The sequence below is a fragment of the Marmota marmota genome, unplaced genomic scaffold, assembly GCF_001458135.2.
Source record: "Marmota marmota marmota unplaced genomic scaffold, marMar, whole genome shotgun sequence".
Taxonomy (NCBI): domain Eukaryota; kingdom Metazoa; phylum Chordata; class Mammalia; order Rodentia; family Sciuridae; genus Marmota; species Marmota marmota.
Window position 1 is genome coordinate 34,601,338 of NW_025999842.1, and position 26,702 is coordinate 34,628,039.

The window sequence follows — 26,702 nt, forward strand, 5'->3', positions numbered from 1 at the left end:
CCCCCCCCAAACCCACCATTCTCCCAGCTGGTATTCCTTCCCTGGAGAGAGAGCTGACGTCACAGATTGGTTATGTCTGATTTTCAACTTTATGTAGGAATTGAACAGTATGTATTTTCTTGTGTCTGACTTCTTTTCCTCAACATTATGTTCCTTTCATTTATATCTCTTGTTTGATGTAAGAATAAATCATTCATTTCATTGTTTATGATATACTAGTAGGTAACTATACCAATATTTACCTGTTCTATAGTTAATTTTGGGTTTAATTTGGGGTTAATTTAATTGGGAACTACTACAAATATGTCTTTATGAACATCATTTACATGTGTTTTGTGTATATATTTACATGTTACTCGGAGCTATACCTAAAAATAGAATTAAGATTAAGTGTATATGTGTGTTCAATTTAGTAGATACTGCCAGACATTTTTCAAGGTGCTTTTACAGTGTAGGAGAGTTCCAGATTCTGTGTTCTCTGGGCTTGTTTTTTTCTCTTGACATCAATAATGATGATTGTAATTTAACGTTTGGAGAAGGCTAACAGTAACTAGCTTTATTAGTTAGGACATAGACACCTCTGCAGTGATTAACAAATGTACCTACCTCCAATTTTCCATAGACCCACCTAGAAAACCCTTGGAGGAAGTTGCCTTTGACCCAGTTCACTTTTTGCCAATGCATTTGCATATTTGATTCTGCAGTGGAACTGTTGGATAAGGGAAAGAATGATGCACTGCTGAGAGCCTGAAGGCTTTTGGTGGAGTAAGGAATACTTGAGGAGTTGATAATACTAGAATTTGCCAAGTGTCCTCAGAGTGTATTTGGTGAAATTTTACAATAAAATCATTTGACCCAAATTGCCCTCAGTTCACCCAGTTGAATTCAACAAACTTTTTGTGTGTGTATGATGACTTCATTCTCAGTCTTGTGTGTTGTGGAAATATAAAAAGTATGAATGACAGTGACTAATGAAGACTCAAAAACACTATTGCAGTGAGCACATCTGTAAACCCAGTGATCTGGGAAATTTAGATAAGAGGGTTCTAAGTTTAGAGCCAGCCTCAACAACATACCAAGGCCCTAAGCAACTTAGCAAAGGCTTAGGGGTTGGTAGCTTTGTTTTAAAGCACCTGAGGTTCAATCCCCAGTTTATTTTTAAGAAAAAATAAATAGACTCAAAAAGATGCTATACCTTAATACCTTATTAATAATCAGGGAAACATGAACGCATGATGTAATGTTGCAATGCCCATTTTCACCCAGTGGAATGGCAAAAATTGTCTGATGCTAAAATGTTGCGACCATTCTAGGAGAAAATTCAGTATAACTATTAATGTAGATATGCAGTGACCCATCATCTCACTTAAGCAGAAAAGAAGTACCCAAAAGTATCAAACATAATGATAATCGCCTGAAAATTTGCAGTAATGAAAATAAATCACAAAAACGGCTGGTATAGTCATACAGTAGATCAGAATGAGTGTTTCTAAAATGTAACCTCTATAAGGGAAGGAATTTTGGTTTTGCCCATTTTTGTATCTTCAATACTAGAATAAGGCTGGGTGTGATGGGGCATGCCTATTATCCTAGTAGCTCAGAAGGCTAAGGCAGGAGGATCATAAATTCAAAACTAGGTTCAGCAACTTAGTGAAGCTCTGGGCTGTAAGCAACTTAGCAAAGCCATGTCTCAAAAAGGGTTGGGGAAGTTGCTTATTGGTTAAGCACCCTTGGGTTTAATCCCTAGTATAAAAAAAAAAAAGCAGTAAATGCTCGGTAATTATTTCTTTTTTTATAATTTTTTATTTTATTTTTTGTAGTTGTAGATGGACAGAATGTCTTTATTTTATTTGTTTGTTTTTATGTGGTGCTGAGGATCGATCTCAGTGCCTCACACATGCTAGGCAAGCAATCTGCCACTGAGCTACAGCCCCAGCCCAGTAATTATTTCTTAAATACACCTCTAAATACATGGCTAGATTCCCAAATCTATGTTGAGAGAACAAATCAAATTGTAGAAAATATCTACTGTGAAATATATGTATGCTTGTATATAAGTCCATGAAAACATTGCAGTGATACACATTAAAATGTGAATTATATAAATTTATTTTCCATAAATTTATCTGGAAAATATACACCAACATGATAATGATACTCTTTAGGGTAGTGTATGATTCACCTTTCCATTACTGTGACAAAATACCTGAGGTAAAGAACTTAGGAGGAAGAAAGGTTTATTTTGGCTTACAGTTTCAGATGTTTCAGTCCATGGTTACATGACTTCATTGCTCTTAGACCTATGATGGTGAAGTACGTCATGGCAAAAGAAACCTGCTTACCTCATCTTGGCCAAGAAGCAAAAAGAGAAAGGAAGGGGCTGGGGTCCCAACATCCCCTTCAAGGGCATGTTTCCAGTGACCTAACTTCCTTCCACGAAGTTCCACATCTTAAAGATTCCATTACTTCCCTGTCACACCTTTAACACGTAAGTCTTTGGAGAATACTTCAGAGCCAGATGATAATATTCCACTTCTAACTCCCAGAGGCTCATGCCCATCTTACTATACAAACCGCATTCAGTCCATTTCTAATAAGAGTACCCATAGTCTTAACAGTTGCATCGTTACTCAAAAGTCCAAGTCCAAAATACCCACTGAGACCCAAGGCAAACTCAGCGAGAGCCCCTGTAAAAATAAAAAAGAAAGTTATATACTTCTAAGAAACAATAGCACAGAGTAAACATTCCCACTCCAAAAGGGAAGAATTGGGATGTGGAAAAAAAGAATTAGACGAAAACTCAGCTGGGCAAACAGAATCCTATAGTTCTGTGTCCATTATCCCGGTCACCAGAGGTGTGTTGTGATCTCCAAAGGACTTGGATAGCCCCATCCCGGTGACCACAAGCCACATGACCTCTCTCAGAATAGCTCTGCTCACCTCCTGCAGCTTCCCTCAACACGCAGTCCACATTTCTGGCATATGTTGTCTTCTTGGGGTCTCCTGGCTTCACTCTCACAGCTCCATGCATCACTCTGTCAGCGGCTGCTTGCTGGAACTTCAACTCTGCTGCACACTCACTGCCTGACCTTCCAGGCATTCCTTTGAAATATCACTGGAAGCCTCTATGACCCCACAACTCTTCCATGCCTTCAAAACCAAGGTCTGTTGACAGTCCAAGCTACACCAGGACTTACAAACCGCGATTGTAGTGGCTTCTGAGTGTCTCAACGACTGAACACAGGGAAATGAATCCCAAGAAAACAACTCCTTAGATAGCTGTGTTCAAATAGGGTGGTGCCCCTGGGCCTCTTCTCAGACCAGATCCTTAAACTTTTAAACCTTTGAGCCTGCAATGGGTAGATTCCTGCCAATTCCTGAGATGTTCCCAGGTCATCTTTCCTGTGTCCTGGTGCAGGGAATCAAACCAGCAGCTTTGTACATGCAAGACAAGTGTTCTACCACTGACCTACATCCCTAGCCTGGCTTCTTTATAAGGGCACTAACCTATTTAGCAGCTGTACCTCTCTTGGTTGAACTTTACACACACTTTTTTTATGACCAAACTGCAAATTTTTCAGATCTTCAACTCTATTTTTTGCTCCCAATTCTTACCATAAATCTGGCCTAAAGCATTCAGTAGTACCTATGGTACTTCCTGAATGCTGTGATGCCTTGAAATTTCCTCCACCAGATAAATTAGCCAGTCACCTTTTAACTCAGCCTCCCACAGTCTCAGGGCATGGACAGAATGTGGACAGAATGGAACAAGAGTGGCCTGTAGACCAGTTTCCAATAGAAGCCTCATTTCATCTGAAACCTTGTCAGTACAGCCTTTACTGTCCACATTGCTATGTTAAGTTCTGCTTATAGCATTCTAGGCTTTCTCTATACAGCTTCTCCAAACTTTTTCAAACTCCTCCTACAAATCAATTCCAAAGTCTTATGAACCACTTCATTAGATGCAGTCACAGCAACGACCCTACTTCTTAGAACCAACTTCCTATGTTAGTTATCCTTTTTTCACTGCGACAAACTATCAGTGATAAAGGAGGAAAGATTTACTTGGGGTCAGTTTTAGAGGCTTCAGTTCACAGTCACATGGCACCGATGCTTTGGGGCCTATCGTGAGGCACAGTACAACATTGAAAAAGAAACCTGTTCACTTTATGGTGGCCCCGAAGTAAAATGAGGGCGGAAGGGGCAGGGGTCCCAACATCCCCTTCAAGAGCCATGACCTAACTTCATTCCACTAAGCCTAACCTATTAAAGGCTGTACCACCTCCCAATAGCACCACAGGCTGATGAATAAGCCCTTAACATGTGAGCCTTTAAGGGACACATCTATCCAAGCCAAAGCTAGACAAGGAGGGTTCCAGAATTTAGGGATAGTATTCAGAGAAGATTTATGATCTGTTTTAATGTTTGAAATTTGGAAAAGGATAGTTTTGCATGTATTACTTGAGTAATTACAAGATAATTTTAAAATTGCACTTTACTATGAAAAAATAATTTCCTTGTTATCTGGCAGGTTGAAACTTACTAAGCCAGGAGGTCCTCCTTCTGAAACCCCACAGTCTCCACACAGATTTATAGAACATTGGCTCTTGCTAGACTTAATCTTTCCAAAGGGAATTTCTTGAATATGTGGAATAAATTAAAGGCAAAAAACTGTCCAGAGATTGATTTTGCTTATTTGTTTAGGAATAAACTTAAGAGCATACATTATTGTTTAGGAATAAAGCAGCTATTTATAATATTTCTTTGTTCTGATTTTGTATTGCAAAGGTACTTAAAAGGATTTATTAATTTATTTTGCTAAACACATTCATATGTCTTAACAATAAGGCTGTATAATACCTTAAATCAATAAGGGGTTAAACCAATGAGGTTAATAGGTATAGATAGTAAAGAATATAGAATGAGAAAAACAGACTAGGACTTTCATTCCATCAGTGTTTCCTCAACTGTGCAATGTAGGCATGTCAGCCTCTTCAGGCTGAGATGAGCTCTTCAGTGAGCTGAGTAGGTTTATGGTTCCCAAGTTATAACAACCACCCCAAGATTCTGTGCTCGGTGCTCTGTGAAAGCAATGCTATAATGTAGCAGTGGGCCTTTCAGGCCACTATTGTCCCATGGAAGTGACAAAGTAACCTCTTTGTCTCCCCCTTAGTAGTTCACTTTTTTTTTTTTTAGTTCACAGCAAGTAATTTTATAAAATATACCTTGAAGGTAAGTAACATTTTGATGGTCAAAATCTTAAATGTTAAGCCCATGCAGAGCAGTTCCATGGTACAGTGTGGCCCATAGCATCTTGTAGGTAATGAACTGCCCTGTACTTAAGCCAGAGGAACTTGGTGAAGTGAAAATTGCTCTAACACAGAGTGTTTAGTATGTCCTAAGCACTGTGCTAGGTGTTTCACATACATTATTTAAATCACACAATTACTTGATGGGGTGGGTCCTACAATTATTGCTTTAGAGATATACCAACAAAGTCTCTGGGTAACTAAGTCCAGTGCCCAAGGAGATTGCACAACTGGGACTGAATCAGGACTATCTGATTTGGACCAGTGCCACACAGGAACATTGGGGACCACATCCTATGATGTACTTGCATTTGTGTTGACTTAGAGCTGTGCTGTCCTTTGAAGCTTTTTTCAGTTGGAATGGAGTAGCATCTCTCCCTACAGCAGCAGCAACAGCCATTTTTTTATGAAATCGTCTGCAAATCATGAATTTCTTTCTCCCATCCCTCCTCCCCTTCTCTCTAATGATTTAATTTGCTAGCAGGAGACATTCAGATTAAACTCCTTTTGAAGTTTTAAATGGAATTCTTATCTGGAAGGAAAAACATTTTCTTTGTTATAGTTTTCAAATGAAATGTTAATGGTCATCCATGAGGTCTAGTGCAATTTCCTTTTCATTCACATTTTTCTTCACTGAGTACAAATAGCTCATTTAGTGTTTATTGCTAACATTTGCCAAATAATTGTGAGTGAAATATTTGCTTCATGTAAGCTGAAGTTTGAATGTTTCCTTCTTGGTTATTGAGCAATTACAAGTTACAGAGTTCTCTGGATTGATGTTGACAGCTCTTTTCCTCTCAAAAAAAGAAATCATTTGATCCATTTATATCATATGCTTTCTTAAACTTTTTCCTAAGTCAAAATAAAGAATATAGTTTTTTTAATAGAAAATTTTAAATTAGTTCTCAGAAAGCCCTAATAAATAACAACTGCTTCCTGCCTACAGCAGATTTGTTATGTTTTATTCTTAGAAACTGAGGTATGCACTAAATATTCATTAGTATTAAGAATGACAATATCATTCCCAAGACTTTTAGTTCTGAAATGCCACTGAATTAAAATGTAGGCTAAGTAGGCCTCACTTAGATTGAGTAGAAATGAAATTTTATCTTTGAATAAGAAGAAAAAATGTTTTTTTAAAAAACGTAATAGTAACACTACAATTTTAAGAGTATACATTATTTTAACTGAATATGTTCTTTGTGCCCAGAATATAATCACTATAATGGCACAGTGAAAATTGTTTTCATGGAGCTTAAATGGGAGATAAAAATCTTTCATGTAATTAATGAGCTGTAAAGAAAAAATAAATGAATAAAAGCTGGAATGTGTGAAATAGAACAGAAGTATTGGGCATAGTTAGTGAAAAGAGAAAGAGAAAACTTGGGAAAAAAAAGGGAGCTGACCCTTTAAAACAGGGTTGAATTGAGAAAACAAGAGAAGAAATCATTTTGGGGATAGTGGCTTCAAGTTGGTGGTGGCATGGGCCGAGCAGCAAGCATCTGAGTAAAGGCATTGAAGTAGGGATAAATACATCCACTCATCCAGGCAATGAGGAGACCTTTGCTCTCCACTCAGTGCTATGTGGACCCTTAGCAGACACTCCCTACCATTCACTCCTTACCTTCCCTCTGCTCAGTGGCCCATTCTCCCCTGCACAGCCAGTGGAACATCTCTTGCCCACCAAGGCTCTGTCTAAATCTCACTTTATCTTGAATCTTCACCTTACATGCTGGAGAACTAGTGATCATTTTCTTTCCCAGCAGCCATGGCACACTATGTGTCTGCCTAACCCAGAACACTTCCAACTATATTTCAGTGATTTGTTTTTCCTCTTCTGGGATTGAGACCTTGTAGTAGGAACCATGAGTCATCTTGATACTGGTGATGAGAATCAGAGCCGAGTCCCATTTCCCTGATGTGAAGATTGAACACCCAAGAAACACGGAGGCAAACGTAGAAAGCAAGTTTTAATTAAAGGATAGAACAGACTGTCGCAATGGGCAAAGGTGCAACTTACGTAGTCGAGAGGGAGAAATAAAGAATGTCCACGTGCTTCTGCCCTTTCAATGCTTTATTCACTCAAATCACTCAATACAATTTCACTCTATAGGTTCTTAATCAAGAAAATGACAGTCCTTAATGCTAGGCACTGCAATAGACAATCAACAGCAAACAATTCTAGATTAATTCTAAACACTGCAAACACTCTTAATAATGACATATATTCCCTCTGCATGCTAAGCTCAAGTGCCAGATCTAAAGTCTCAAGCCTTAGGCTCTAAGTCCAGCAGATGCACACTCACTCAGACCACAGTGATCAGGTCAGAGACCGAGGCAGGCTTCAGATGGAGCTGACAGCTTTCAGAATGGAGCTGACAGCCAGTTGAAGAAAGGGTCGTAGGAAGAAGTTGCATTTCTCTTAAGGGTCAAAATGTAGCTGTAGAGTTTGAGAGTACGATGAAGATGCAGAGGATCAGGCAAACAATGAGAAGAGTTGGGATGTTAGTCCAGGTCCTCATCAGGCTCTCTGGCATGAAGGCATCAGTGTCTGCTGGCTGAATGTCTGTTCATTTGCTCCATCATTTATATTAAATTTTGGGAGCTCTGCTCACCCTTTGGGTCCCTATCAGCTATTCAGGTTTCTTGGTGACGTCTTTCATTCTTAGAAAGGACATATGGTCTGGTGATTTCTACCCTGATGTCATACTTCTGACTCTTATCAGGGTTAGACAAATGACATGTGACTTCACCCTGACTTTTACTAGGGTTGTGGAAAGTAACTTGCTTTTATCAGGCTATACCTGATTGACATATTGGAGGGCTCCATATCTTGCCTGGTGAGACTGCGTGTTTATTTTAAGATGGAGTTTTAAAATGGAGTGGCTTACACTAAGTCCTAAGGCCATCCTTACACAGAGATTGACTTCTCCGAAGAGACGGGGCCCCATAGCTGGGTGTCCGAGGAAGTGGGGGTCCTCTTCATGCCACAGAGCCTGATGAGGACCTGCCCCTTTTATACATGTTAGATGTCCTTTGTTCTCATTCACTCTCTTCCCCATTTATCTTGCCTACCTGACTAGTGACCAAAAGGGAGAGTGATCCTAGGGCAAGAAGGGAGAGCCCGGGGGGTATTCATTAACAACTCCTACAACTCCCTGAAGGGAGGCACAATTCCCTGGAAGCTGGTAACTTTAACAAGTGGTAGAGGAGGGAGAAGGAGTCTGGAGGTATTAGCATTTTATTTCCTTTCCTTTTGAACCAGTCCCCATTTTCCCCACTGACCTAATCATTTGTCACCTATACTGACCTTTTGCCCCCACCCCCAATTTTGGGATATATGTTTTAAGGAATATTGGGGGAGAATATTTACCTGTTTCCTACTAATATCAATACAGTCTATAGCTGTAGAAGTATTTTTTTTTCTATTATAGACTTAATGTCTCCAAAAGAGAGAAAGCAGAAGAATCTTTCTTTTAAAACCTTTAATAATATAGATAGGTAGATATAGACAAGAATATATATAAAAAAACAAGTGAGTTTATAACTTTAATTTTTAGATTTTTTATATTAATCTGGCAAAAAGTTGTTATTTAATTCTTTAAAGATTTAAAACAGCTTTCATGTTTAAATGTTTAAAAAATACATATGGTGGCTGTGGGTGGAACTCAGTGGTAGAGCGCTTGGCTAGCATATGTAAAGCCCTGGGTTCAATTCCCATCACTGAAAAAAAAAAAAGGAAAAGAAACGAAATGAATATATGATTTTTATGTTTATCAGTTTAGAAAAATATCCAAGATGTCTTAAAGCACAACTCCACTGTTTCACAACTGAGCTAAAAGGCTGTCTCAGCATTCTGTTAGGCCATTTACTACAAACCAGGTTAGAAGAAATGCAGTGGAAGTTCTATTCCAGGTCTTTTGTGTGTTAAATAATCAGGCACTTGAGTCCTCAGTGGGAGGCAGGTTTCCTTTAAACATTTATACTAAGTGAACCCTAATATCTAGCTTATGATTCCTTTGTTCCTGTTCCTGTTTCTGATCTCTTTGTGCCTCAAAGCTAGAGAAGTCAACTTTAAATTTTTTTTTTTATTTTTTTAGAAGAGCATTGGCACATCTTAAGCCTGCTTTGCCCTGAGGTACCCCTCTGTTCTAATTTTTTCCAGCTTCTCTCTTCTGGAACAGGGGGAAGGTTTCAAGTCAGGATAATCTGTCAGTGGACCAACTTCTGGAGAAAACCAAACCCTCCAAAATGGTTATAAGCTTGGCTATCTGAGGTGAAACCTACGGTGCATCTCTTCGAAGCTAGCACCTAAAACCTGTCCCAGGGTTTATCAGCAAGTATCTTTAATTTACCTTCTTGTACAGGTTATTTTTAAGGCTGTGTTTAGGCAGTAGAGCCTTTATTCATATTCAAGGTACAAACTCTAGGTGCTCCTGACCATGTCATTATATTATCTTGTGCATTTTTTGGATCTTTCTACTTCCTCTGACATTAACAAGGAAAAATACTACCAGCCATTAGCTTTCTGGCCCTGAGCTTAGTGTTCTGATTTTGCCCTGCTATTGCTTTATTAACAGTAGACCAAGTGAACCTCCAAATTTTATTCAGAGACTAAGAATAATAAAGGCTATAGCAAAGGCAAGTTTTGATTTGCCTGAAAAAATTCCAAGGAAGATAGCAGAGAGAAAAGACCCCTCTTCTGACTTATGGAATCTCCTGCTAGAGGACCCAAGCCAGAGACTAATTGGGGGGCAGATACATCATGCCTGGGAATCCACTGTGATGAAAATATACATAAAGTTATTTATGTTGTCTTTCAGAAAAGCATTTTTATCTCAAATGATTTTGTAACGTTCTCTCTGCTGAGACTACCTAACTTTTCAGTAAAGTCCCTTGAATTAACAATTTCATCTATTATTATTTTGGCATGTTCTGAACTATAAATTTTTTATTTACTGCTCTATAATTATGAAATACTATATCAGGAATCAACTTTCTTAAAGAGCCAAGTAATAAATATAGGCTTTGTACATCAAAAGACAAAATCAAAGATATTATGTAGATATTTGTACTATATTGGTATTTTAAGATGTAAAAAGGCCAGTTGGCTGTGATTTGCCAAACTGTCTTTATGGTCACCTGCTAATTCTTGCATGATAGCCCTTTCTACACACACAGGTACTTCTGTAGTTATTCATCCTGTACGGTTTTCTTGACATCAGAAATATAAATATGGTTTCTTTTTAGAAAGATCTCATAGTCTTGGAAGAAAGAAAAACACATAATGATGATTATTATGAGTGCTGATTATGGTGCATTGGGATGAATGCTTTCACTGATGTCCAGAGGTGGTGTGATGGAGGAGGGCATTGGGAAGGACTCCACATTCAAAATAACAGCATGATGACCTTCAGAGGTCACTGTAGACCAGTGACTACAAGAGCTAATGTGCTAACTTTGAGGAAAACTAGAACTTAATTTTATAATTCTTAAAAATTTCAGAACTAAATAGATGTACACATTCAAGAATTTGACTTCTATTTCTTTTGAACACAAGTTATTAAGAAACAATCATCACCAGTTAAGTTAGATGTAAAACACAGAGATTTGGCTATGTTAAATAAGTGGTGAGTTTTAGTGAACTGAGATTCTTGAGCACTCTATTCCATTCCCACTTCAGTTACTATTGATAATTTTGAGCAAAATCTGGGGGCTCTACTTAATCATCTTAACATAATAAGGTTAAAAGAGTTGGTTTCTAAGATGCCTTCCAGTTCCAGTTCCTCTGTGACTGTAATTAGAATGCATACTGAAAGTGTGTTAGGCAACTTTCCATTGTTGAGACTAAATATCTGAAATAAACAATTTCAAAGGAGGCGAATTTTATTTTGGCTCATGGTTTCAGTCCATGGTCACTTGGTCCCATTGTTTCTGGACCTGTGGTGAGACAGAATGAGTTGAAAGAGACCATATGGTAGAACAAAGCTGCTCAATCATAGTAGCCAGGAGGCAGAAAGAAAGCTCGAGATGAAGGGGCAAGGAACAAAAATTATCCTTTGGGGACACACACACCCCCAACCCCATGACCTACTTCCTACAACTAGGCCCTATCTCCTTTTATATGCCAGCTTCCAATAGCCTGTTAAGTTATTAATCCATTAGTGGGTTAATCCATGGATGAGGTCAGAGCCCTCATAATCCAGTCCTCTCCCAAAGGTCACACCTCTGAACACTACTACATTGCCACCAAACTCAACACACAAACTTTTGGAGGACATTTCAGACACAAACTTTTGGAGGATATTTCAGACCCAAACCATAAAAAATAGATGCTTTTTTTTAAACTCGGTAAAAATCTAATTTGATTTGTCCAAATTTAAGTTCTTACTTATTTGAATTTCTGTCAGCCCCAAAGGCCCTGAACCTGTGACACTACATGATAGTGCACCCAAATGCAAAAAAAGAAAATAAGGACTTATACGCCCTAAAGTACTCTTTTGAGTCCCCAAATGCCTTATCACTGAAGAGGAAGTGTTGCACAAGCTCTGAAAGCAGACTGGCCACATCAATCGCCCTGCTCTGCCACATTTCTAACTATGTGACTCTGGGCAATTTCCTTAAGCTCTCTGGTTCTCAGTTTTTCAATTACAAAAAGCAACTAATATAGGGTCCATCCATGGAGTTAAGAGGATTAAGTATATTAATGATTATAAAGATCTTAGAATTGTTTGACAAAATAAGCACTCAGAGTATGTCAATAATGAAATTATTCTAAACTCTCCATTTGTAAAATTTGATATTAAATTAAAACCATGCTTAAAATTCCCATAGAGATGCAGATGAATAGGAGATATACTGGCACGAATCACACAGACCTATTAGTATTCCTGGTAGCTGGTCTGCAAGGATAGCTCACTAATGAATCCTGCCTCCTGGAATTCATGCCCTCTGTTTTCTTCTCCTTGAAAATGCACTGTCCCTGTATAACCAGGAGGATGCAGCAGAAATGACACATTAGGACTTGCAAGACTAGATTTAAGAATTCTTGCAGCTTTTGCTTGTCTTGGAAAATTGCTCTGGGGAAAAACCACTGCCATTTTAGCTTAGTTTCTCTGAGACCCTCATGCTCTGCAGAAGCCCACCCTAGCCCAGTTTCTTTCACCAGTCCCCACTCTGCAGGCTGTCCCAGTCCAGGTGCCCAGACCCAGTGACATCTGACAGGCACCCCTCCAAGTAAGGGCCACTCAGCTATGCTCAGTCAACCCTCAGAACCATGAGAGATGATAATTCACTGCTGTCTTGAGCCACCATATTTGAAGTAGTTTGTTATGCAACAGCAGAAAACCTAACACAGTGAACTTTCAATGTTATTTTCAGTATAGTTTCAACATGAAGAGTACTTATGGTGCCTTCTATATGTTGTTAAATTTTATATTGGGTAATTCGCAACATACAAATTAAATCAACTTTGAATAGCTTTTCTTTAGTCATCCTAAGTGAGTACAAATCTATTGGACTTGGGATGTATACATACAGAGCCTAGGAATTATACTTTGTGTAAAAATCTATTCTACCTTTGTTTTTTGTTACTCTAAGTATTTCTGTAAAATTATTCTTGGCAGTGACAAAGGGAGGGGTGTTAATGCTTTTGTTAATGCATTGTCATAGTCTAGGAAAATCTAAATCTTCGCCTGATGGGGTCACATCTCTATACCTAGGAATCTGATAAAGCTAGAAGGCCTGCACCTGCTCTGCTCCTCACAACATGTTCGAACACGTGGAGGGACAGAATGTTGCAACCGGTGTTGGGGTTTCATTGAGGCACTGAAGCCCATGTGTGAACTAAGTGCTCTGTTTTAGAGCACTACTGTTCCTCAAGTAGTGTTGCAGAGTGTACATATAGACTCTGTATATCTGTGTTTATTATATAAAAAATGAATTATTTGATTATTCTAATACTGGTTTATTTTATCAACTCCATAACTTTAAATTTTATATTACAAGGTTAATACTTCTGTCAAACCAATTATCTGAATTGAAATTTCACTGATTTAAAACTTCACAACTGATTAAGTGGGAAAGTGTGATGAAATACAGCGATGCCTCATTTCAAATAGCTGCTTAATTAGTCAGTGAGCTAAGGTAGATACGGCAGGGACCTAACAGCCTGGATCTCCTGATGTGAAATATGCTCTGAGACATCCAGACATTGGATGAGTAATCCTTGGCTATTATAATAGTATGTGTGTTCTGAAATGGATTTCTTCTTAGTTATAGTTCTGAATCCTGTTGGCTTTATTAAGGTATTTCTGGAGACACTGAGACTATTTGAACTAAATTAATTAAGGAAACAGTGCACCCTTGTGATAAAATTTGATCTTGAAAATGCATGAAGACCAATCTATGTTTTGAAGAAATATCAGAAGCTTTTGGGGGGCTGGGATTGTGGCTCAGGGGTAGAGTGCTCGTCTAGCACAGGAGGGACCCCGGTTCGATTCTCAGCACCACATAAAAGTAAAGGCATTGTGTTGTGTCCGTCTACAAAAAAAAAGATTCTCATTCTCTCTCTCTCTCTCTCAAAAAAAAAAAAAAAACAAAAACACTTTTGGGTTGAGATTTGGGGGAAGGGCTAATATCCAGGAATTTTATCTCTTATTGTCATAATTATTGTGCCTTTTAATAATTTATGATCCTTTCTGTATTTCATATTTGAAGTAGGTGAAAAATCAGAAGTGTGATATAGAATTTTTCTTAAATATTTGTTAATTTGGTCTTCTTTAACCTATTCAAAAGATGTATGCTGACATACTCTATGCATTATTTATATTCTGTAAACATATACAACAAAATAAAGTTCAAAAATGTTAAAGCATTGATTACTAAAAACCATTATGTATAGACTGTTCAGTCCAAGGTCTGCCATTTGGTTGCTTTGGGGAGAAAAAGCAGTCTCTTTGGCTTCTCTAGACTAATTCAAACTGTGTAAAAGAATTTCTGTAAAAGAATTCCATGGGGCTGGGGATGTGGCTCAAGCGGTAGCGCGCTCACCTGCCATGCGTGCGGCCCGGGTTTGATCCTCAGCACTACATACAAACAAAGATGTTGTGTCCGCCGAAAACTAAAAAATAAATATTAAAAAATTCTCTCTCTCTCTGTCTGTCTCTCTCTTTTAAAAAAAAAAAAAAAAAAAGAATTCCATGTCATCCTTTCTCTCCTGTCATCAATATGAATTCTATCATTGTAAAGTTAGAATATGTAACTAAATGTGGAATACCATTCCGGGTTTGTGTAAAATAAGAGTAAACACTTTAAGATCATCAACCACAATGACTTTTAATATAATCAGTGGCAGTTAATATTTATTGACTGACTTCATTGTCTTCATGGCTATATATTAGATAATATGCTATAAAATTAAGAAATACTTGCTCCCTGAGAACCTATGATTCTCAGTGAATCATATAAAATATATAGATAATAGTTAAGAACCCTAGTTCTTATATTTTAGAGCAATATATTTTTTTCTTTTTGGGGGGAGGGGGGCACCAGAGATTGAACTCAGGGGAACTCAGCCACTGAGCCACATCCCCAACTCTATTTTGTATTTTATTTAGAAACAGGATCTCACTAAGTTGCTCATCGCCTTGCTTTTTCTGAGGCTGGCTTTGAACTTGCAATCCTCCTACCTCAGCCTTCCAAGCTGGCGGGATTACAGGCATAGCCATAGCGCCTAGCTTAGAGCAATAATTCTTAATCACAATGTCATATTAGAAATACTTGCAGAGCTTTTTAAAAAGCAACAGTATTGTGGTCCTAGTCTAGACCCACTAAATCAGGATCTTTAGGGAAGGATCCAAGTACGTGAATTAAATCACAGAGATAGAAGACAGATACTGGTAAAAGGTAAATTTTATAAATTATGTTTTTCAATAAATTATATATTTCATTTCTCTAGTTCAACCGTTATATTTGACATATAAATTTTCACTTTAACTATTTGAGATTTCTATATTGACAAATAAAATATTAGATTGATATAAATCGTATAGAAACATAAACAGGAAATGTTTTAATATTAAATTTTAATTTCATTCTTTGCCCCCATAAACAAAAGAAATTTATGTCTTTAATTCTTGAAAAAACATTTCAGTCTTAGCCAAGAAAGAATTTTACTTTTTATTAGAAAATTGGATCATCCTTACAGCAAGCACATTTAAATAATTCATAGCTAAACACTTTATCTGTTTACTAGCATGTTCTTATATAACTGGGAAATGCTGTAAATATTTAAATCTCCTAAATGATGTTCTGTAGTGGAAATAGCGGCAGACCTTAGCTGGATGCTGACAGTGGAGATGTTAGCATCCCAGCATCTCCACTCCTTTGGACCACAGTTTTGAAAACAAGCAGATTACAAGAAAAGTAGTGGTACAGTTAACAAGAAAAATGCTTCCTTATTCAGTGAGGACAGAAATAGTGATGTGGTATTATCAAAATAAGGAAGTATTTCCAATATCTAATATCCAATTTAATGCTCTTTTTTATTTAAAACCACCAGAGGTCCCTAAATCCTGTATGATTGATGCTGGCATTTTATATACACATCAGACTTCTGCAACATCAGACTTCTGCAACATTTTTATTTCCATGACAGTGTAATAGCCAAATTTCTAACATAAGAGAGCTAAACCGATTTTTTCTTTAGAACCAGCTTTTTAAAACAATTACCCTTAATCTCATTGGGACACACAAAAAAATACCAGCATCTGAGGATATAAGAGGGGTGGAAAGGCCAGGAAAATGAGTTACATAAAAGGACCATGAAGTAGAATGCCTTTTGGAGTGAAAACACAGGCTACTTTGTGAGTTAAGAACAAACAACACCATTTCTTACCACCTTAGGTCTAAATTCTATCTTGTCTAATCAGTATTTATCTGTTAGTATCATAATTAAACATTTTTGATAGGAGTGCAATAATGGAAGAAGGGTATTTTGGGTGATTTTGATGGTGTATGAATAATATAATTTTTGTCACTGTTGGAGTATGTATTACAAATCATATAATTACTTTGAATATAAATAAACATAAGTGTTTGTATTTGTGCTCCTGACTAATGCAGGGATTCATGCATTGAATGCCTGTTCCATGCAAGCAGAAAAATGTATTCCTTACCTATAAGACTTTCTAGTCTCTTTGGGGAAAATATTTAATAAAAATTATAATTCAGTTAGTATATTTAACTTTTTTCCCTTTCATTTACTAGCTTTATTTATTTTTTTAAAAAAGATGAATGTGTACTTGTGTAATTATATCTCTTAAACCTTAATAATTTGAGGTTACAAAGGGACAAAAAGATGTTTGCCAGTGACAGCCAGTGATTTTTTGTAGTAGCAGCTCCTAATCTACCATTGGTATCCATTTGTACTTGTCCTCTTCAGTGTCTTGTGAACAAAATAAAGACAATTCCAATATTATTTCAGAGTATAATTTTCTAATTAGATTATTATATTTTCTCTTTTAAATTAGGTCTATTAAGAGATATAAAATTAATCTAGGTGAGAAATTTAAATTAAGTGTATATGCTTCATTTTATTCATTTAGAAATATTAACAGTTGCTTCCCCCCCCCCCAGCCTACTGGATTGAACCCAAGGGCACTCTTCCACTGAGCTACATACCCAGCCCTTTTTTATTTTTCATTTTGAGACAGGTCTCACTAAGTTGCACAGGTTGGCTTCTAACTTGTGAGCGAGATTCCTGCCTTAGCCTCCCCAGTAGCTGGGATTACAGGTGTATGGCACCATGCTCAGCCAAGTTGCTTTTCAATCGTAATTTATATTTTGATCACTAGATGGCACTAAGCACATATATCTTAGAAAAAAATAACAGTAAACAGTTGTTTTCTGAGTACACAAGTATTAAAGTCTATAAATATATTTGTCATTACACACTATAATTTTTTTATTTTTAATTTTTTGGTAGATGGACACAGTGGCTTTATTTTGTTTAATTATTTTTATGTGGTGCTGAGGGTCAAACCCAGTGCCTCACACATGCTAGGCAGGCACTCTACTACTGAGCCACAGCCACAGCCCTCCCACTATAAAACTTTTGTTATTCAACCTATAAAATTCCTTTTGCTACCAAATCTGTTTTTCTGAGTCAAATAATTTCATGTATGACTCTCTTAGGTATAATAAATTCTTTGATTTTATTATGATTGATAATCACCCACTCATCAACTGTTCTCAGCCATTTCATTTTAACATATTCTCCTTAAGTTGGCCTTTTCTTAATGCCTTTTGTTTTTTGCTTAAAAGCAAAATATATTTTAACTTTTGTAAGGGCCATTACAGGGTTTCCGGAAAATTAGGAGAGCCTAGAGAATTGCTCACAAATGTACCTGTAGGACAGAATACAGGAGGGCACAAACTGGTTTTGTTCTTAGACTTCTGATATTTGAATATTATTCTCATATTGTTATATTTGCCTGTTTGTTAAGGTGGGTTTTTGGGGGGAGGGTGGGAGTTCTGGTTATAATATTCTTTCAGTGTATTATTTTCTTAATCAAGATGTTTTAGGCTACAAATAGTTGGTGTATTAAATTGAGTGGTTTCACATGACCAGAAACCATCCCCAGAGGTTGAGTGGTACTTCCAGTGGTAGTTGGTTCAGTGGCTTAATTTGAGACCCACAATATCAACAGAGCCCAGGTTGCCATTCATATTTCTACTCTGTCATCCCTGGTATGGTGGACTTGTACTTTGTGTTGAAAATAGCTGTTGCAGTTCTAAGTAGAACTTAAAATTGTAGCAAAAATCCAGTCCTAGAAGAGGGAGATTCACCCGTGTATTGGTGATGTATATTACTCCAGGGGCCACCCAAAAGTGTTCTGCTCTGATTGGCCATGCTTGGGTCCCCTTTACCTTCTCAAACAATTTGCTGGTGGGTGGAGGGAGTTACCATTATGAGTATAGACTGATAGAGACCCAGATCCTCCCTGGGCACACACATAGCCCTGAGAGGAGGAGGAAACCTCAAACAAACCTGAGCACTCTCTAGCAAAGAAGAGGGGGAATATACTTGGGTAGGCAGGCCACAAATTATTTACTATCTCTGCTTTTTTCTTTTTGCTTATTTATTTCACTTAGAGACTCTTCTGTCCTGACATTCTTGTAATATAACCTTCTTTTCCATTATTTCAAGTGTACCACACTGTTAAGGTTGCAGGTGTAGTCCATGTGTACTTATTACAGTGTGTCATTGAGTACAAGCACGTTCACCCATTGTTTTATCACTTCCTGTGTCCTTTTCCTAGCAGTTAAAGAAAGTAAGAACTTGGATTCTCTTTCTCTGCTTATTAGTACTATCATGCTCAAAGAAAAGTGTTTCTAAAATACCATGTGAATCTAGAAGCATCTCAACCAAATCTGAACTTATCTGCTGTATGCACAGCTTTTGAGGCACTGCGTCAAGTACTAGGGATGGTCTAACCACGACACCTAGAGATATTGCCTCCACCTGTCCACTTTAGAGCCTAGCCTAAAACGGTAGACTTATGAGAGACCCAGCAGGGCAGAGGCAGCGGTCCCAGTTCAGTGACTCAAATCTTTCAGTATTCTCCATCAGCTCTAGGACTTCTGGCTTTCTCTGGCTTATTTGGTCCAGTTTTTTTTTTTTCCATTTGACATCACAGTGCCTCTCAGAGGCTGTAAATTGGCTCTCATGTGTGGTAAGTGTTCCATTAGAAAAATTAAACAAAACAAAAACAAACCTACTGTGCCTCTGAAAAAGAATATTTATTAATCAATTGGTGTCCAAATACCAATTGGAAATGTTGATGATATTGTATTCACTGTTTCAACAGTTTATTCTCATCTAATATTCAACCAATATGATCAACTGACATTATCAACCATCTTTTTTTTTTTTTGGTACCAGGGATTGAACCCAGGGGTGCTTAATCAGTGAGTCATATCCCCAGCCCTGTTTATTTTTATTTTGAAACAGTGTCTCTCACTAACTTGTTTAGGAACTCACTAAGTTGCTGAGGCTGGTTTTCAACCATCATTTTTTAAAGTAAAGAACAAAAAAACACTTTTAGAAAGTAGTTAGTATTGGCATTATTGCTAGAGTGTTTGAATCTAGTTTTTATTCTTCTAATTTTCTAGTTTTGAAAGAGTTTAGTTAGAGAATATGCTTAGTCAAAATATTTTTAAAAAGAAATCTTGGTGTTTTTATTTTTCAGAAAACTCTGGACTATATTTTCCAGAAATAAAGAGAGATCCAGGCAAATATTTACACAGTTGTCCTGAATCTGTAAGAAAATGGCTTCGAAAGCTAAAGAATGCTGGGAAAATTCTTTTGTTAATTACCAGTTCTCACAGTGATTACTGTAGACTTCTCTGCGAATATATCCTTGGGTAAGTAAGTAATGAGTCATTCCACTTTCATTGTCTTATAAAATTGATAGCAAACCAGACCAGTGTCTTTTTAAAAGAGTCGGACTATACCCATATTATTATATTAAATATTAAATAGTGCTGAGTGACAAGTATAATTTTTTTCTCATAACATACCTCAATATTTGTTGATAGCAACCTACCCCTGATACATTTTAGCAAAGTAATATTAACTGGGGCCAGTATATTTTTAGCTAACATATGATCTGGGCTTTAGAGTTTGGGGAAGGTCCTTTGGTCTTCCCTGCATTTCATTTTTCAACTTTGGATGATTACTGAGAGACTCTGAGTTGTAGAATACACTCCTGACATTTTCCTGGAGTACAGCCCCTCTGTCTCCATTTCAGTGTGGAGCCATATACCATTCACCACTGCCAGGGATGGAAGTGATACCCGTGAAAATCAAGGCAGTATAAATGCAATAGACTTTAAAATAAAACAGATGCGGGTTCAAGCCCTGCTTTGCAACTGACTGTGTGACCTGGGGCAGGATTTTGTAACCACTTTTAAGTCATAATTTTGTCATTTTAAAAATGGGACAATAATGCCTCCTAGGTGTGAGGGGATGTTTAAATAGCATACTACAGGATAATTATTAGGCAGAGTAGTTGGTAAAGTTTCAATAATTGTTAATACTTAACTTATTGTTATTCTTGTAAGAAAAATAAAACAAAAAGGAAATATCCCAGAGCTTGATTCTACAGTGGCCTGTTAGATTTCCCCTAAAGTCTCCTCAAATTTCAGCCCATAGAATTGCTGTGTGTGGAGCAAGTTTTAGCCTCCAAGCTGACTCCACCAACATTTTTTAGTCTCAGAATTTCCGTGTTCAGTGTATTCTGTGGTGTACTTATCTGCAAGTAGATCTGCTTTCTGAAATATATGCAGGCTGAGATCCTTTAATTGAATTGAGGCTGAAGTCCTGGAGGCCTTGTAAGGTGCCTCCAGGGGAGACATTTGCTGCTCTGGTAGCGGGACTTGCTTCAGAATAAACAGTCAGGACTTATAACTCCTTTTTCACTAGCACAGACAACCCAAATTTTTCTTCTCATCTTTATTTCTATTTATCACAGTTTGGGGTTGTAAAAATATTCTGGAATATTGGGGAAATATTGTTTCTCCAATGTCAGAGAGAAGGACTTTTTTCCTTTGCCATTCCAAATAATCCTTAATATGATACTAAATACATATTTAAAGTCATTAATTGTTGCCTTCTAAGAATTGCTATATTATAAGCCTACACTGATTTTCAAAATAAAATATCTTCTTAATGGTTTGAGTACTCTGAGAAATGTCACTGGATTTGCTATAATGCTAGTTTCTTTAAGACCCATATAACAAACAAAATTATTTCAGTCCCCAAATTTTAAAATGTCTCTCCCAGTTTCTAGCTCTTAGAAGCTATTGAATTTACCGTGTAATATTACCATCAGGAGAAAGCCAGCTCTGTGCCTAGAGTCAATGTGCTGCAGCTTTTTTGAGTAGGGGATGTACCAGGGATTGAACCCAGGGGTGCTTTACCACTGAGTCACATCTCTAGCTCTTTTTATTTTTTATTTTGAGATAGGGTATAAGTTGCTTAGTGCCTCTCTAAATTGCTGAGGCTGGCTTCAGACTTGCAATCCTCCTGCCTCAGCCTCCTGGGCCACTGGGATTACAGGCATAAAAGTTGACCAAAAGATAAGAAATGATGCAGTGATAAATAGATGGGCTGAGGTTAAGTTCTGCTTTCTATGCACCTTTTCTAATTTCTTAAAATAAGTTAATGAAAACTTTGCTTTGTAGGAATGATTTTGAAGACCTTTTCGACATTGTGATTACGAATGCATTGAAGCCTGGTTTCTTCTCCCATTCACCAAGTCAGAGGCCTTTCCGCACACTCAGTAAGTTATGTTTTGTTCCTTTCCTCTTCTGTATACCTGCTGACTAACAACCACATGCAGATTACTGTGTCAGATGTAATACCACGTCTTCTTTCCCCTCTTGGGGGAGAGAGAAGGTAATAAACCTGTGTTTGTATTTAAATTTACCACTTAACTCATTTGTTTACATGTTATTGTCTCCTTGATTTTAAAAATGATGGTCAAGGGTTTCACCTTAATTTTTAGGGCCCGTTAAACATCTCAATAAATATTGGAAAGAATTAATTATAATAAGTCAGAATGGATTATTTTTTAGAACAAAAGTGCTTGCAGAATCCCTGAGGATCATAAAAACACAGTATTCTCTCTGGGGAAAGGACAGGATATTCAAGGAAGAGTAGTTAAAATTGTCATACTTGTAGCCAGGCACAGTGATGTATGCCTGAAATCCCAGGGACTCCAGGAGGCTGAGACAGGAGGATCGCAAGTTCAAGGCCAGCCTCAGTAACTTAGGCCCTAAGCGATTTAGTGAGAACTTGTCTCAAGATAAAAAATAAAAAGCCTGGGGATATGGTTCAGTGGTTAAGCACCCCTGGGTTCAATCCCCATGCCCCCCACCACCACAAAAAACAACTGTCATACATGTAAAGAGGCTGATAAAGGAGGTTGAATGAAAAGAACAAACAAAATTTGCAGTTAAAAAGGAATGAAAACAGCAGAGTGAGAAACTCATGATAGGTGCTCTCCAAACACTTCTTGAATAAGTATGTAAATGAATAAAAGCAGAACCTGATCAGGGATAGAGGAGTTATAGGCTTGGGAGAGTGAAAGACAGGAAGCTTATTTGTTATGTCTGGTGTCTTTTGTATATGTCAGTTAAACCCAGTATTATATTAACATTTGAGGCTCATTCAGAAATTCTCTTAGGAGGGCTGGAGTTGTAGCTCAGTGATAGAGTGCTTGCCTGGCATGTGTGTGGCACTAGGTTTGCTCCTCAGCACCACATACAAATAAATAAAAGAAAGGTAGTGTGTCCATCTACTAAATGTGTGTGTGTGTGTGTGTGTGTGTGTGTGTGTGTGAGAGAGAGAGAGAGAGAGAGAGAGAGAGAGAGAGATTCTCTTAGGAGATACCTAAAGAAGCCCAGGAATGCTTAGAAATTGAAACACAGTAAATGGTTATAAATACATATAAATATATATAAAATCCTTAACAAATAAATTTTTAGACCTGTGTAGAGATCTGTTTAAAATCATATAAAAATGAAGATATATGTATAAAATACGCAAAATACATAAAAGCACAAATGTTTAACTTTTGTTCATATACTTGGCATTATATAAACAACCTAGGCTGTGTTAGAGTGATCTGTAATATACATTTCTCTTTACTTTCCCCTGGCTACGTACTATACTATTTTGAAACGAAATTTAAAATCCCCCAAAGAAGTATTCACATGAGTCACATACACCCAGTGTTGTTATTTAACAAACCAATACAAGAGTATTTACTTAGAACTGCTACTCTGCTATTCCAAAGCCTGTTCAGTGCCACTGGATTGACAGTAGCTCAGTACTCTCTCGGTAGTGGCTCATGAACAGTAAAAGCCAAGTTAGGTTTAGTGTAGCAAGTGTCAAGTATGAGGGACCCTCAGTGAACCACATGGGTGTGGAAGCACATAACACCTCAGCAAGTGTGAGGGATAACTACAGACTCTGGTTAGTGTTGTGAAGGTAAAAACTACCTGATGGGTTTAATGGTTGACCAGTGAAGGCGTGTCCAAAAAGATGAGGTAAGGTGATGTTCAAGGTGGGTCCTGAGAGGCAAGTAATAAGAAGAGCAGAGGAAGGGGGTTCCTGGCAGTGGAACAAACAAATGCACAGGCCTACTAGGAGAATAGTTTTGTTGTATTTCAGTGACAAAGAGGCAGCATGTCATTCTGGCACACAGTTATGGGAAGGGAGATGATGAAGTTAAGGAGGCAGGCAGCCTCAGAGGCTGTGGAAGCAATCTGTAGCTACTCAGTTGTTTGAGGCAGGAGAGTGATAAGATGTCACTTTGGCTGCTGGATGGAGAATCTGTTGGTTGCCAGGAAAGATGGAGAGAAAGAGGAAGACCAAGCAATTACAGTGTCCCAGGTGAGATTTTGGTGGTTTAGCTTGGGACAGCAAAATTTATTTTTTTTTAATTTGAATTCCACTTTCTTTAAATGTAATTTGTATCTTATTAATTTACTGACAAGTAAAATTTGCATAGTTACCATGGGCAGCATGATGTTTTGACATATGTATGTATTGTGAAATGGCTAAATCAAGCTATTTAACAATATACATTAGCCCACACACTTACCGTTTTTGTGTGTGATAAGAACACTTAAAATCTATTCTCTTAGTAATTTTCAAATATAGAATACATTGTTATTAACTAATGATGTACCATAACTATCTTGAACTTTTCCCTGCCATCTAACTAAAATTTTGTGTCTTTTGACCACATTTCTGCAGCCCTACCACTTCCCTGCCTCTAGTGACCACTGTTCTTGCTATTTCTGTAAATTCAGCTTTTTTATATTCCATGTGTGAGATTATATAGTATTTGTCTTTCTGTGTTTGGCTTATTCCACTTAACAAGATGTCCTACCAGTTTATTTGTGTTTTCACACAAAAAAACAAGATTTCTTTTTATTTTTTAAAGCCAAATAGTATTTCATTATGTATACAGTTGATCCTCTGCATGTTCAGATATAACCAGTTGCAGATCAAAAATATTCAAAAACATTTCATCTGTACAGACAATGCAGATTTTTGTCATTGCCTAAAAAATACAGGATAACAACTATTCACATAGCATTTACATTTATTAGATGTTATAAATAAACCAGAGGTGATTTTAAATATATGGGAAGATGTGCATAGGTTATATGCAAATACGCAATTTTTATAGAAGGAACTTCTGTGGGTGGTCCTGGGACCAGTCCTCCATTAAACTGAGGGATGACTGTGTGTACCACATCTTCTTTATTCTTTAGTCCTCTTGAGAGACATTTAGGTTGACTTTATGTCTTGACTATTGTAAATAATGCTGTAATGAACATAGGAATGCAGATAGCTCTTCAGTATGCTAATTTCATATCCAATGGATGTATACTCAGTATTGGGGCTGCTGGATTATACAGTAGTTCTGTATCTATTTATTTATTTTAAATTTTATTTTGATGGTGCTAGGGGTTGAACCCAGAGCTTTGCATATGTAGGCATATATTCTACCACTGAGCTCTCCCCCCAGCCCAATTTTTAATTTTTGGAGATACCTTCACACTATTTTCCATAATGACTGTACTAATTTTATTTCACCCAACATCTAACAATATGCAAGTTTTCCATTTTTTCCACATTCTGGCTAATGTGTGTTATTTTTCATCTTTTTTTTTTAAATAAGTCATTCTAACAGAAAGGAGGTGATATCTCATTGTGTTTTAATTTGTATTTCGAATGTTTAGTGATGTTGAACATTTTTTGATATTATACATGTCCATTTTATCTTCTTCAGAGAAATGTCTGTTTGAATTCTTTGCCCATTTTTATTTTGTTATTTGTTTTCTATTGAACTGTTTTACTTCTTATATATTTTGGATATAATCCATTATCTGATATGTGGCTTTACAAATATATTTTCCCATTCCCTACATTGTCTTTTCACTCTATCATCTCCTTTGCTGTGCAGAGGCTTTTTAGTATGATGTAATCTCTTTAGGTCTATTTTTGGATTTGTTGCCTCTGATTTGGGTCACATCCAGAAAATCTTATAAAAGCCAAGTTTTTATTTTGCTGTTTGAGAAATGAAAAGTCAGGATTGATAAGGTAGAACTCAAAGTCTTGTTACTGTTCCCAGTTATGACCACTATAAAATGGCTTCGGGACCTCAGAATATATGGGACCTCATGTTTTATGTACAGAGTTTAGAAAAGCTTTTTTTTTTTTCCCCCACATCCAGGAGGTCCTAGAAGATGTCTTATATTCTTTTTTTGAACCCAGTGCCTATCACATGCGAGGCAAGCACTCCACCACTGAATACAATGCCAGCTCTGTCTTGTATTCTTTTGAGCCTTGATTTTCTGGACTTCCAATTTAAAATATTTAAAAGGAAGATATAATTAAACATAGGATTTAGATTTAATACAAAATAGTTGTTTCCCTTTTAGAGCACAAAGAAGATTGCCAGAGCAATTATTAGAGGATGGTGCTGCTTATATTAAAAAAAAAAAAAATTTCTAGTTCATTATGTTTGGTTGTGGTGTTTATTTTGCTGATGATTGATTCTCACCTGTCTCTTAACTACTTGATCTAGGTTTACACTACTGGTTTCCCTTCCCTTTCTCTTTAAATGTTAATTATTCCCAGCATTCTGTGTGTGGCTCTCCTTTTTTCTGTTGTTACTTTAGCTTTCTACCACTCAGATGGTTTTAACTATCATCTGTTCACTAATGACTCTCAATTCCTTACCTCTCTGCTTCACTTTTCCCTGATCTGCACATGCCTACTTCTGTCCTCTATATTCTCCACACCCCAGAGCTCAAGTCGCAGGAAAGCTGAAGCACTTAAAACCTTACGCTGAATCCCCCTCCCTTCTTAGCATGCTCTTCTGATTTCATTAGTAACTTTTCCAACCACAGATCTTAATGAGTCATCTTCCAATTCCTCTTTCCCCTTCACATCTCCCCTTTCTGTCCTCTCAGGTTTATCATCACTAACACTGCCTGTATGAATTGGTACAGTATTACATCATGTCTGGGTTATCAGTCCCAGCCTCCATCCTGCCTTGTAGCCCTGAAGCCATCTGTGTGGCAGTTATTGTGAAAGCAAGTCTCCTCTGCCCAATGCTATAAACTCCAGTGGTGTGTAAATTAAACCGTCCTTGCAAATGGTTAAAGTCAGAGGGATAAAATCCAGGCTGGTAAGCATGCTGGGATATAAGGTGCAGTGAGCCAATCACCTTGCACAACGTGTCCTTCATGAGCTCCACATGCGTAATATCAGTGGTTGTCATGGTGACCAGGGAAGAGCTGGTG

The 26,702-nt window shown here is 37.3% G+C and overlaps 1 protein-coding gene across 3 annotated transcripts in view; it reads left to right on the forward strand.

Annotated features, from left to right (window-relative positions):
* Positions 1–26,702, forward strand: part of Nt5dc1 (5'-nucleotidase domain containing 1) — a 137,328-nt gene that overhangs the window by 93,897 nt on the left and 16,729 nt on the right. For all 3 annotated transcript variants that reach the window (XR_007343362.1, XM_015500409.2, XM_015500418.2), the window contains exons 7-8: positions 19,562–19,736; positions 21,558–21,655. Coding sequence is in view for 2 of the 3 variants with exons in the window: in XM_015500409.2 (XP_015355895.1) it covers positions 19,562–19,736; positions 21,558–21,655 (273 nt within the window). In the remaining variant the exon portion in view is untranslated. The remainder of the gene's footprint in view (positions 1–19,561; positions 19,737–21,557; positions 21,656–26,702) is intronic.